The sequence below is a fragment of the Siniperca chuatsi genome, linkage group LG11 (assembly GCF_020085105.1).
Source record: "Siniperca chuatsi isolate FFG_IHB_CAS linkage group LG11, ASM2008510v1, whole genome shotgun sequence".
NCBI classification, from domain to species: Eukaryota; Metazoa; Chordata; class Actinopteri; order Centrarchiformes; family Sinipercidae; genus Siniperca; species Siniperca chuatsi.
This window is the reverse complement of record NC_058052.1, coordinates 761,140-775,141: the sequence shown is the minus strand read 5'-3', so window position 1 is coordinate 775,141 and position 14,002 is coordinate 761,140. Positions and strand designations below refer to the sequence as shown.

The window sequence follows — 14,002 nt, the reverse complement described above, 5'->3', positions numbered from 1 at the left end:
TACAGTTTTTAGTTTTGCTGCTTAAATGTCCCATGGTGTTGACATGACTGCGCCATGGAAACGTTTAAAATGACTGACAGCAGCCTCTCTGATCATTAAAGTAAATTGTTAAAGAAAGCACAACAATAAAGAAATCCCCTGGAAAGCTTGCACTGCTCGACATCATTTAAAAGGCAATTTAGGCAATTTAGAGAGAAATGTCCATGTGGTGCGGGTCTCTAACTCTGAGAAAAGTGTTCGGGTGGATGATTTATGCGTAGGCTACATGCGGTTGCGGATCACCACTGCACACCCAGTGTTTGTTAAAAAATATTTGTATACATTATTTTTTTAATCAGACCTGCTAAATTTCAGGCGCACCAGTGTGACCAATGAAAATGTTTTGCGCACTTGACAGATTTTTGGTGTGGTCGCACCCTGGAGCCCGGAAACACCACACCTGCGACGTATTCAGGGTGGAGAGCCCTGTAGGACTCACAAGTTTATCTGCAATTTGCGAGCAACAATCATTTGTGAAACATCACGCTGGCCCCATAAGCAACTTGCATGTCAGCAGTGCTCACAAATCGCTTTTGTTAAACGGGCCCGAGACTGAAATCTTAAGGATTATAACTTTACAGCAGAGCCATTCTGTCTTCAGACCGTCTAACACATTTAACATTACATTGCTTTACTAATCGCAATATGGGCTAACTGTAGCGTAAGTATGCATTGTGCAGGCATATTAGGTTAGAACAAAACTCAATCATAATCTAAAATAAATCTCAGATTGGGCTCAAGATTGCCAGATACTCAGTATTAAAGGACTAAGATTGGGACTTTCCAATGGCAAATGGTTTTAACAGTTCCTCCAAGCAGGGGCTCTGGTTTGGGCCCTTTGGGCCCCTGAGTGTGTGCCAGTAGGTTGGTACAGTAACCCTTCCAAGTGTTCTGAAACTCAACACAGTTCACAGGGAGCCGGGAGGAAATGTCGCAGCTAACTGCTAACAGCAGGTAACAGCTTTAACCCCACACAACTGAGTCAACATTTGATGCGCAGCACTATTTGTTTTAAATTCGAGGAAAATAAAAAGTCATTATGAAAAGTAGGACATAATACATGGGACAAAATTTGCAATTATATAGGCCAATTTCTCAGTGTGTACATGCTTTCTTATCAGGTAATCTCTTTAGCCTTGCTAGTTCCATGTCACTGCTGTTAAAAGTGGCACCGTGCTGACATGGAGCCGGCGAACCTGTGGTGTGTGACAGCCAGGAGATGCTCGCTCGCGGACACAATGACACGCGGGCGCGCACACGCACGCGGCCGCCTGTGATGCTGTGCTGCACGGTAACGTTAGATAATATTTTTGCTCTCCTCACCCTTCGTCCTGCTCCGTATTGGCTGGCGCTCCACCGGGCCCGGTTGTCCACCGCTGACTCTCCGTTACCGGGCAGCGAGCCGGAGTCCGAATCCTCCCCCTCTTCCAGCTCCTCTTCCCCCTCCTCCCTCTCCTCCGCCTCCCTCGCCTCCGTTTTCAGCCGCTTTGCCGCCCTTCCGTACTCCCCTTCCTCGCGCTGGTCGGCTCCTTCTACCGTCGACATGCTCGCGGCTGCGGTGGACCTGTTGGAGAGTCTGTGTCTGGAGCTGCTCAAACTGACACGTCCATGTGAGCAGCTATCCCGTAGTGTCTCCTCGTTAAGCAGCCTCCGTGGGTCTGTCTGTGGCTCCTGGTCTACCTGTCTCGCGGATCCACTCTCAGTCCCCGTCTGTCTTTCTGTCGCTCTCCAACGCCAGTAATTTTCTGTGTGGAGGTGTGAGTGGACTGGACACTTCCCGCCCCATGCTGTTCTCTGATTGGTCAGCCTGGTCCTGCACCTTGGAGATAAGGTGTGTGATTGGCCGGTGTCGATGCGTCACCAGACAGCTCTCCACACGCTGCAGAGGAGTGCGCAGAGAGGGAGCGCAGAGGGGAATGGTGGGCTAGCTTGATACAGAGGAGACAGACTTAAAATTGCAGAGCGTAGGGGGAAGAAGAGAAAGAGAGAGAGAGAGAGAGTCAGTAAGAGCGTTTTATTTGCTGCATCATCAAAGAAATCAATAGGCCTTACTATAGGGACTAACCTTAGAACATTTTTCTAAACAGCTTATAACGTCCCCCAAAAAAGGTCAAGCCAAGTTTATGAGGGACAAAGGTAGCTGCATTGATTGATCACACACCCAACTGTAAAGATCAGCGGTTTTGGCTGATGGTATGGTGATCAATGTGAATTTCTAAGGGTGTATTATTCTTATGCTGTGGGGAAAATTAAAGGGGTACAGTACTCCAGACATTTTGTATTGAGCTCCCATAAATTTAGGGATTGTATGGAAGATTTAAAATGCCTACATTTAAAAAACCCAAACAACAATAAAGTAAAATACAATACTTATATGTATTTCCGTTAGATGTATGCATTTACACACACTTACACTTTTATTGTATGTATCATAATTAAATGAAAAACATGTTTGAAGGAAAATCATTTAGCATTTGGTCTTTGATAACTGAATGAATTGTTTTTCATTGTGACATGAATTTTCCATGTCAAGTCACAACACAGAAAACAAAGTGAAGAGATGTATTGCATTTCAGTGTTGTCCAGAAGAGCGAAGCTTAAACCTGCCAAGACTAATGCAAAGCACTGCTATTAGTTTTCATGAGGAGGTGCAAGGGAGCTTTTTTTTTAATTAAATGGAAATGCATTGTCAATGCCAAATGAAAAATAATCAACTTTCCATTGACAGCCTGGGTGTGGAACGTATTGCAGAGGTCAGTTCCCCAAAGTAAAAACAGATGTTCTCACTTCCTTCTGTTGGAAGTTCGTTTGGTTTTATTTGTCCAGGTTTTGAGATATCTGTCGCTGAGATTTGAATGGAATCTCCTTTGTGGTGCTCACAGCATTGAAAAGTTACATTTGAAATGTTCAACAGCAACAACTCTTTTAATAAACTCTTGCTGGATACTGTCAACAGTTTTCTTTTGAAGGAAGTAACCTGGTAGAATGTGTTTCCAAATCAAGCTCTGCCTGTCATTTTCAACCTCAAGTATTATTTCTTAAGGTGAAAACTGAAACTAGTTTCACTTTTATTTATCAAATCATGGCATCTTCTCAACGGCATCTGACTCAGTGTGGTCTGTAGTTGCTTTCCTGTAACTACATGGGAATGTAGAAGGTGTCAGCAGTTGTAATGTTACTGTTCACAGCAGGCTGTAGCCCTGTACAATACTAACATGCACTGAATTCTTTAATAATATGTACACACTTTCACAGTCTGGTGGAAAGGCTTTTTTTTCTGTTCAACATCAAACGGTCAATGGACCTTTTTTACAGCAGACATTTTGACAAGTCACAGCAGGAATATTACATGTGTAATTATTAAACTTAATAAAGGCTGCATTCCAGTTAGGTGCATGCTGGCTCACTGAGATGTATTACTGAGACAACCAAATGAAAAAGAGCCATCAACAAAACATGACTCAAGGAAACTTGAGGTTGTATGAAATGATGTGGTTTCATGTCAATGAATTTGAAGCAAAAGTGGTTTACCAAAAGATAAATTTTAATGATCATTTCTGGGTTATGTCGTGGCCACAATGGATGGACAAGACCAGTACAACAGATGAATAACATGATCTCTGCGGATGGATACTAACTTATCACCACTAATTACAAATGTATAGCTAAGCTACACTCAGAAATTAGTGGCTTTAATTTGTTCTCACTTTCCCACGTAATGTTGGTGTGATGTAAAGAATCACATCATGATTACATCATGTTTTGCTTCTTATTGTCTGCTAAAATCAATTTTCTTTGTGCATTGCATTGTGGTACAATAGTGTGCATGATGATGTTTAGCCAGTTTGGTGTGTAGTATTGGAACATAGCTGATGTGAAGCACTGCACAGTGTGTGAGTGTGTGGTATCGTCACTGCCCTGCAGAGGATGCAAGAAACAGCCTAACGAATGACTGAATGGAACGTCCATTTCATTTTGAAGTTAACTCTTGAATGAGTGGGACATTGGGAAGTGAGTCGGGAGCCAATTAACAGAGAAACAAAATAAGGAACATAAATTGTTTAATGGACATCTCCTGCATGAGAGACTCTCTTACGAGAGAGAAGTTAATCATCAGGTCAAAATTTTAATTTGTCCAATACTGAAAAATGAACGGCATTCCCAGCAGCCTCAGCTGTACTATGTGGTTAGTGCTATTTAGCAAATGTGAGCAAGAACTCTCTAAACTAAGATGGTGAACATGATAAACATACCTGATGTAATCACGGTGGTAGAAGAAGTATTCAAATAATTTACTTTAGTAAAAGCAGCATTACCTTACTATAAAAATACACCATTACAAGTAAAAGTCCTGCATTCAAAATTTTACTTAAGTAAAAGTATGAAAGTATTATCAACAAAATGTACTTCAAGTACTCATTATGCAGAATGGCCCTTGTTAGTATAATATTTATATTATTGGATCATTACTGATGTATTAATATGTAAGTGGTACTTTAATGTTGTAGTTGGTCGAGGTGGAGCTCATTTTTACTATTTCATATACTGTTTGGTAGTTTAATGTATAATAATGCATTATATTTTATAAACTGATCATATGGTTTTAATCTGAAAGTAACTTGTAACTATAGCTGTAAAATAAATGTAGTAGAGTAAAAAGTACATTAGTTCTCTGTGAAATGTAGTGTAATAGACGTTTGAAGTAGCATAAAATGGAAATACTCAAAGTACAAGTATCTCAACATTGTACTTAAGTACAGTACTTGAATTTACTTTCCACCACTGTGTGATCCAATAGATGTTGTGTAATTCAGTAGTGCATACTAGAACTCAGTACAATATTCAATATTTCTTCACTCCAATATGGAGGCTTTATGCGCTCTCGCATTCTGGTTTCCTCTTGTAACTGCACCCTCACTATACTAATGTTTAATTTCTGTTCTTGTGGCTAACTGTCATTAAGTGTGTAGCTTGTAGCTGTGTCAGAAAAAAAGCGGTAAAAGTTTGGTGGCATTCAGGAACTACTGTATCCTATTGTGCTCCATTTAAGTGTGATAAACTGTTTGGCCTGTTTGGGTCTCCATTACTTGCATAATGTTGCTTTGAAAACTCACGGTTGGTTAAAGTATTTAAAGTTTAAAGGATAAGTCTGGTGATATTCTATATATTTCTTATAGTTAACTAATCCCATGTGCAGACTCAAATCAACAATGGAGTGATTAGGCGCCATAGAGCTCCATTGTTGTCCAAAAACTATCCACACATCACTGATCCGCACTGTAATTTATTTGGACTCAATCCCACACACACCGTCCTGCTGCCAGAAGTACTTACTAGAGCACCAAATGTGGATTAGTCCGTGCTGAAAAGAGTCCCCAAACAGAGCCTTTTTAAAAAATGAAACTATATATTTGTGAGTAATTTTTCAAGATTTATATCTTCAGTAAGAACCAATGAGCTTGGAGTGGAGAAACACAGGCAGGGAAGGGAAGTTAGACGGTATCGAGAGACGGACTAAGACATTGTTGGTGTGGGTCTTTTCATGGAATTTGTTGACAGTAAAACCAGTCTTGAATACTGCCAGCTTAATCCTTTAAAACTACTAACTGACATGCAATATAATACTAAGAGCTTATTTAAGGCTGAGTGGTACTAATCATTACGCGTTGATCTGATCTGTATAAAAAGTGTGCCTCTTTAACACAACCCTTGCAGAAATCTTAAAATGTGTCAGTGCTGCAATATTTCAACATGCTACAAGTTGGTCGGTGGCTCAAATAAGACATTTGTGTGACACTGGTCTAAGTGTCACAAGGTCGCAACCATGTTATGCGTGCATGTTTATGTATCTATGTCTGTGCTTGTGTGGCTTAGTCACAAATGGAATTATGCAATGTAGCAGAGCCATTTCCTGTTCCTCCTCGTCTAACCCTGTAGACACACTTAATCTTCCTCTTGTTCTCACACAGACGCTGTGATTCAGATCAGCTTTCAGGCAGCTCGGCCTGTTGGACAACACTGTGGCTGAAAGATGACACGTTCAAATGATCCGTTCACTTAATACTTTCAAAAGGGTGTGACACACACACACACACACATTAATAAAGGGTGGGGAGTGGAGAGGGTAATGTCAGTAATTATAATCAGCTTACTTACATACAAAACTGAGAACATTTAATTATTGTTAGTGAGTTTTCTTTCCTTGGCAGCACAGCCAGCCAGCACGTTTTCAATTACTGCCACTGTTTAAGGACTACGGGTGCTAACCTTGGGGTACATCTAAATATACATAATGTGGGTATTGTTCTAATATAACGAAGGCACTGAGTTTTAGTTTATATGAGAACAACAGAATATGAGTACAACAGCCGGAGCCGTGCCCTCCCGTGGAGGTTAAAAACAACGATCTGGCGACGAGTGGACTGAAGCCTGGGGTTGATATACTGCAGGGTGTAGATGGCAGGATGAGATGCAGGTGTGTCGTTGCCTCTGTAAAGAGCTTGAGTGTTCTTAGCCCAGTTCAGTTTATTGTTCATAAACTGGACTGGGCTAAGAACACTCAAGCTCTGTACAGGAAGGGCCAGAGCTGCCTCTATTTTCTGAGGAGGCTGAGGTCCTTCAACATCTGCCGGACAATGCTGAAGATGTTTTATGAGTCTGTGGTGGCCAGTGCTATCCTGTATGCTGTTGCATGCTGGGGCAGCAGGTTGAGGGTGGCGGACACTAACAGACTCAACAAACTGATCTGTAAGGCCAGTGACGGTGGGGGTGGAGCTGGACTCTGGCGGTGGTGTCAGAGAGGAGGATGCTGGCCAAACTACATGCAATCTTGGACAGTGTCTCCCACCCGCTCCATGACGTGCTGGTCAAGCAAAGGAGTACCTTCAGCGGAAGACTCATCCCACCAAAATGCATCTGATTCTGATTCTGATTGGAGTGTCCCGGGGCTGTGCCCCGCCAGCACACCCACACACACATACATACATACACAATGCAGGAGAGGGACCAACAGGGGATAACACATAGAAACGCCTCAGGTTCCGGCGTGGCCATAACAGGATTACTAGTATCCAGATGTGTGGTCACAGGCTCCTCCATCAAGTACATCCACATGCAGTGGGTTTCAAAATTAGCTGAATTATTTCCAACTGAACTAATGATAATAAGGCAGGTGTGAACTTGTGATTCAAACTCAGATGTGGACTAAATCATCTGTATCGAGACCCACCTGGAGAGGTGATCACAAAAATATAGAGGTTCTCCAACTTTTCAGAGAGAAACTGAAGGAGAATGATTTTCATCTGACTGTAGAGCAGAGCCATGTTAATGAAAATGGGTAATGCACTCGCATTCAGTGATAAAAAAAAAAAAAAGATTTCAGTGGTTTTTGTGATCTCTAACAAAATTCTTGGTGTTTAAAAGAGTACTTTTAAGTAATAATTTGTGAACACACTTTTTCAGGACGAGATGATATGATTTACAACTGTGGAAAAAAAGGCACATAATGCATCCCTTACTGCCTGTCCATTCTGACTTGCAGTCAAGAGGCCTTGTCTCTTAACTTCCTGCTGCCGTTGCTGCTTGATGAGACAGCCATAGTAGAGTGTTTAAGAAAGAGACTGGGCAAAAATGGCCTGCATGGCAGAGTTCCAAGATGAAAACCACTGCTGAGCAAAAAGAACATTAAGGCTCGTCTCACTTTGCCAGAAAACATCTTGATGATCCCCAAGACTTTTGGGAAAATACTCTGTGGACTGACGAGACAAAAGCTGAGCTTTTTGGAAGGTGTGTGTCCCATTACATCTGGCGTAAAAGTAACACCGCATTTCAGAAAAAGAACATCATACCAACAGTAAAATAAGGTGGTGGTAGTGTGATGGTCTGGGGCTGTTTTGCTGCTTCAGGACCTGGAAGACTTGCTGTGATAAATGGAACCATGAATTCTGCTGTCTACCAAAAACTCCTGAAGGAGAATGTCCAGCCATCTGTTCGTGACCTCAAGCTGAAGCGAACTTGGGTTCTGCAGCAGGACAATGATCCAAAACACACCAGCAAGTCCACCTCTGAATGGCTGAAGAAGAACAAAATGAAGACTTTGGAGTGGCCTAGTCAAAGTCCTAACCTGAATCCTACTGAGATGCTGTGGCATGACCTTAAAAAGGCAGTTCATGCTCGAAAACCCTCCAATGTGGCTGGATTACAACAATTCTGCAAAGATGAGTGGGCCAAACTTCCTCCACAGCGCTGTAAAAGACTCATTGCAAGTTATCGCAAACGCTTGATTGCAGTTGTTGCTGCTAAGGGTGGCCCAACCAGTTATTAGGTTTAGGGGGCAATCACTTTTTCACACAGGGCCATGTAGGTTTGGATTTTGTTTTCCCTTAATAATAACAACCTTCATTTAAAAACTGCATTTTGTGTTTACTTGTGTTATCTTTGACTAATATTTAAATTTGTTTGATGATCTAAAACATTTAAGTGTGACAAACAAGCAAAAAAATAAGAAATCAGGAAGGCTGCTGCTGTTATAGTTTAAGGTTTTGTCATATTTTATGTTTTATTTTGTAGTATTCTCCTCCCCTTTTGTGTCTTGTGGTTTTACTTCCTGTCTTTGTTTGCTTTCCCTCCAGTTTAGATTGTTGGCCCCTCCTTGATTGTTTGCACCTATGTCTTGTTGTCTCCCCTACCTTAGTGTATTTGGTCCAGGTCTTTTCCTTTGTTCATTGTTGGGTCATTGTTCCTGTCATATGTGTGTTTTCATTGTACCTACAGTATGTCAAGCGGCCAGATAGTTGTTTCTGGTGCGTTCTGTTGGAAGTTATTCTTTGTCTCCCTTGGACTGTGTCTGGATTCTGGACTTTGAACTTTGCCTGCTCCCTGTCGGATTTGTTTAGCCTTGTTGGACTTATTTCCTGGTTTTGATCACTACCAACCTGTAACCCGTTTTCCATTACCTCAACCTGTATCTGCCTGCCTGTGAACTAATAAATAAATACAGAAGTCATCCTACTACCTCATCCACTTACCACTTCCTGGTCTTCTGCATTTGGATCCTTAAACTGTGCACCGCATAACAGCTGCAGTCCCCACTAACGTTCCACTTCTGTCTGCAGTTGCCTTCTTATTACACCCTGCTTCATGGTGACCTTCTCATTTGGAGCTAATATTATTTTTCAGATATTAGTAGAATATTTTCTGAAATACACAATTTAAAGAAATGCTGTATTCATCTAGTAGATAATCTTTTACTTCTTTAAACAGCATTTAATGTTGTAGTCATTCTTTATTGTTGACTAAATATAACTGTGGAATGAATGAGTGTTTTGTTCATGTCCAGTGTCTAAATTCATATATTGCCAATAAACAATGACTGTGTCTGTTGTACTGGTAATAAGAAGTGAAGATGTCTGTTTTAGCAGTGGCTTTACAGAGAAATTGCACAAGGTAAACCAAGCTCCCATTGCTCCATCTCTTGCTGACATTCAACATCACTCTGATCAGTGGTGGAATCTAACTAAGGACATGTACTTAAGTACAAAGAGTAACTTGTACTTTTATTTCCTTGTATTTCCATTTTATGCAACTTTATACTTCTACTCCTGTCTGACAGCTTTAGTTACTTTACAGATTGCAATTTTCATATCCTTCCTGTCCAGTGAAAATCATGTCATCTCTAAATTTGGTGATTTTTGAATTTAGTGGAGTTTAATTTTTCTGAAACTGAAGGATTAAGTGTTTGTTTATGGGTTGAGAAAATTCTCCTTCTTAAACTAAACACTATCTGCAGCTGGCTTCTGATCACACCCTGCCTTTACAATGACTTTCTCATTGCAAAAGAATTGAGATGTAATAGTTTATGTGGGTGCAGGTGTGCTGGGTTGCCTTGATAACATCCCACAGCTGGGTGTGAGGTGAAGAATGCTGCAGTCTCCTTCTTCCTTCACCAGCAGTCTGCAGATCACCAGAAACCCCTAGACTCAGATATGCGTCAACATGTTTTTGTCTGTAATTCTTCAATAAAAAGTAAAAAAAACAACAAAAAAAAACATGTGACCTCCCCATTAATGTTGCTACACCATGAGCCATGTGTAACACACTTTGTTAAAGTCATTATGTCAGCTATATAGAAATATGTAATACTGTTCTGAGGCATACAATGAGATATGAGCAGAAAATGCTGCAGTGTTTGTGAAGCCACTTTGTTGTATTCATTTTATAGGAGCAGACTAAGCCCTACTGCAGAATGGCTTGTTGGTTGGATTTGGCAGATTGTCACATGAGAAGTTGGGTGTTGCCTGATTTTATTACTGGTAGGGAACTGCAGGCAGAGGCAAATTTAATACAGGTTATTTTAAAAGACAAGGTAAGTGATCATATTCTCAGGCAAATCAATATTTGATCCTCTGTAAACTGTACAATTCACAATCATCTTGAATGAAAACAGTTAGCTAGCTATAGCCTCAGTGCCCAACTCTTGCAGTGACAGACATATTTACACTATGATTAATACAGGTTATTTTAAAAGACAATGAAGGCAGGCATGGTGATTACATTCTCAGGCAAATCAATATTTAATCCTCTGAATATGGAAATCTGTAGAATTCACAAAGACAATCCAGATCTACAGCATAAGCCAAAAAAGGACAAAGAGACTCGTATTTCAGCAATCATTTCTCACAATTTATATTGTATTTTCTCAAATAAGTAGTCAATAATAATAAAGGCCGGTCCCCAATACAGGCCAGGGGGAAAAACAAGGGTGGATAAACTCCAGGTGCATATAATGTGCATGCCAACTAATGTACATAATGTACATTTCTAGTGGTGGAGGAAGTATACAGATCCTTTACTTAAGTAAAAGTGTTAATACTACACTGTAAAAATACTGTTACAAGTAAAACTCCTGCATTGAAAATGTTATTTAAGTAAAAGTATGTAAGGATTATCAGGAAAATGTTTTCATTGATTTCTCCTTGTGGGTTCATGCAGCCTGATGATGTAGGTGGTGATGAAATAATTCAAGTGACCTGTCAGTCCATATGATTTTATGTTTACACTCACTGCTTTATTTGCAAAAAGCCAGTTTGAACAGGAAATGGACCTGAACTGAGAGGAAACAATGTTTTTTTTTTCTTTCTTTGGTCTGGACCAGCGGAACTGAACTACAGGTGCAGCCTTCTTTTCATGTTGCCAACTGTGCACTGAGCTTGCTGTTGGTTTCACTTCATTTAGGTTAACAAGTACACACAGACAGAAACTAAATCAGTATACTTCAGGGATAAGGGTTATCAGTTATTGTCCATCACCGTGGAACAGTAAACAGTTACTCGCAATCAGCAGCACGCCACTCTCCTGTTTTTTCTCTCGTCTAGTTGAGAGTCAGGGCTCTCTTTTTCAGGAACACCCTGATCACACTCACACAGCTCCACACATTCACCACATTCACAGTCTGATCTGCTGACCCGTGAGCAGCTCCACTGCAGCAGCTGAGAGTTATGAGCCTTGTTCAAGGTCACCTCGGTAATGGTAAACCTTTCGGCCACTACGGCTTTAAGGTAACAATACTGGTCACAATAATAGGCCACAATAACATGGTTTGATGCAAAAATTTGACCATGTTATTGTTTTACAAATTTATGTCGTCCTATTTAATGCAGAACAGTGAAACAGTTCATTGCATTGAACATCAAGCTGATTATGTTATATGATTTTGCATACATTTGCCATGTCATGATACTCTGTATCTCAATGGCAGAAAAATATTCTTATCCATATTGTAATATTTGTATTAATATTGGTTTCAACCATGTCCATACTGGCCGTTCGCTGTACACAGCCACCACACATCATTGTTTGCTAACGTGTTAGTAAATAATTACCTACCTGTGGTGGCTGCGGTTTAAAGGTTAGAGGAAGAGCGGGTCGTCCACTAATCGGAAGATCGGCGATTCGATCCCTGGCTCCCCCCAGCCCGCATGTCAAAGTGTCCTTGGGCAAGATACTGAACCTTACATTGCTCCTGAAGGCTGTGCCCTCGGCGTGTGTGAATGTGCATTAGTTATTCTTTCTGATGAGCAATTGGCACCTTGCATGGCAGCCTCTGCCATCAGTGTATGAATGTGTTTGTGAATGTGACATGTAGTGTAAAGCACTTTGAGTGGTCGGGAGACTACAAAGGCGCTACACAATGACCTAAAAAAAGCTAAAACTCAGTACAGCTACAGAGTTGGATAAAATTCTGGCAATGCAGCATATATACCATTGTATTTTGGAGGGCTGGCCATACTTCATTAACAGACTGGTTGACTCGCTCTCCTTGTGACATAAAACAAGAAATTAAGAATTTAACCATTTATCAGTTGGTGAGACTAATGCAACCGCAAGGGGGCACAAGCCAGTGTCTTCTTGTGCCAGTCCCAAGTCTGGATAAATGCAGAGGGTTGTGTCAGGAAGGGCATTCGACGTAAAACACATGCCAAATTAAAAATGCGAATCAGGAAAATGACTTCCATACCGGATCGGTAGGGGCCCGGGTTAACAACGGCCGCCACCGGTGCTGTTGACCTACAGGGTACCAGTGGAAATTGGACTACTGTTGGTCAAAGACGAAGAAGGAGAGGAGGAAGGTGTATTCGTAGGCAGAGAGAGAGAAGAGGAAAGCTAAGAATGTAGGACTGACAGTAGGGACTTTGAATGTTGGGACTATGACAGGGAAGGCTAGATTGACATGATGCAGAGAAGGAAGGTGGACATACTGTGTGTCCAGGAGACCAGGTGGAAAGGTAGCAAGGCTAGAAACTTAGGAGCAGGGTTCAAGTTGTTCTACCATGGGTCAGATAGGAAGAGAAACGGAGTAGGAGTTATCCTGAAAGAGGAGTTTGTGAGGAATGTTCTAGAGGTGAAAAGAGTATCAGACAGGTTGATGAGTCTGAAGCTGGAAACTGAAGGGCTGATGTTCAATGTTGTGATTGGTTATGCCCCACAGGTAGGATGTGAGTTAGAAGAGAAGGAGAAATTCTGGAGTGAGTTAGATGAAGTGATGCAGAGCATCCCCAGAGGTGAGAGAGTGGTGATTGGTGCAGATTTCAATGGGCATGTAGGTGAAGGGAACAGAGGTGATGAGAATGTGATGGGCAGGTTTGGTCTTCAGGACAGGAAAGCTTGGCCAGACAAAGAGATAGAGATGGGAAGGATGTGCAGCAGGTTAGGGTGATTAAAGATAAGGATGGAAATGTATTGACAGGTGCCAGGAGTGTGATGGGAAGATGGAAGGAGTACTTTGAAGAGTTGATGAATGAGGAAAATGAAAGGGAACGAAGAGTATAAGAGGTGACTGGTGTGGAGCAGGAAGTAGCAAAGGTTAGCAAGAGTGAAGTGAGGAGGACGTTGAAGAGGATGAAGAGTGGAAAGGCAGTTGGTCCTGATGACATACCTGTGGAGGTATGGAAGTGTCTAGGAGAGGTGGCAGTAGAGTTTCTGACTAGTTTGTTTAACAAGATCTTGGAGAGTGAGAGGATGCCCGAGGAATGGAGGAGAAGTGTACTGGTGCCAATTTTTAAGAACATGAGAGATGTGCAGAGCTGTGACAACTACAGAGGAATAAAGCTGATGAGCCATACAATGAAGTTGTGGGAAAGAGTAGTGGAAACTAGGCTAAGGGCAGAGGTGAGCATTTGTGAGCAGCAATATGGTTTCATGCCTAGAAAGAGTACAACAGATGCAGTATTTGCTTTGAGGATGCTGATGGAGAAGTACAGAGAAGGTCATAGGGAGTTGCATTGTGTCTTCGTAGATTTAGAGAAAGCGTATGTCAGGGTGCCGAGAGAGGAGCTGTGGGATTGTATGAGGAAGTCTGGAGTGGCAGAGAAGTATGTTAGAGTGGTGCAGGACATGTATGAGAGCTGTAAGACCGTGGTGAGGTGTGCTGTAGGTGTGACAGAGGAGTTCAAGGTGGAGGTGGGTC

The 14,002-nt window shown here is 41.6% G+C and overlaps 1 protein-coding gene across 2 annotated transcripts in view; it reads right to left on the bottom strand.

Annotated features, from left to right (window-relative positions):
• LOC122883923 (heterogeneous nuclear ribonucleoprotein L-like) overlaps positions 1-1,851 on the bottom strand; it is a 70,001-nt gene extending 68,150 nt beyond the window's left edge. The window contains exon 1 of one of the 2 annotated variants that reach the window (XM_044213060.1): positions 1,363-1,851. In XM_044213060.1, coding sequence (XP_044068995.1) covers positions 1,363-1,584 — 222 coding nt within the window. In that variant the 5' untranslated portion in view covers positions 1,585-1,851. The remainder of the gene's footprint in view (positions 1-1,362) is intronic. The other variant, XM_044213058.1, reaches the window with a different exon arrangement.
• Between the last annotated feature and the right edge of the window lie 12,151 nt (positions 1,852-14,002).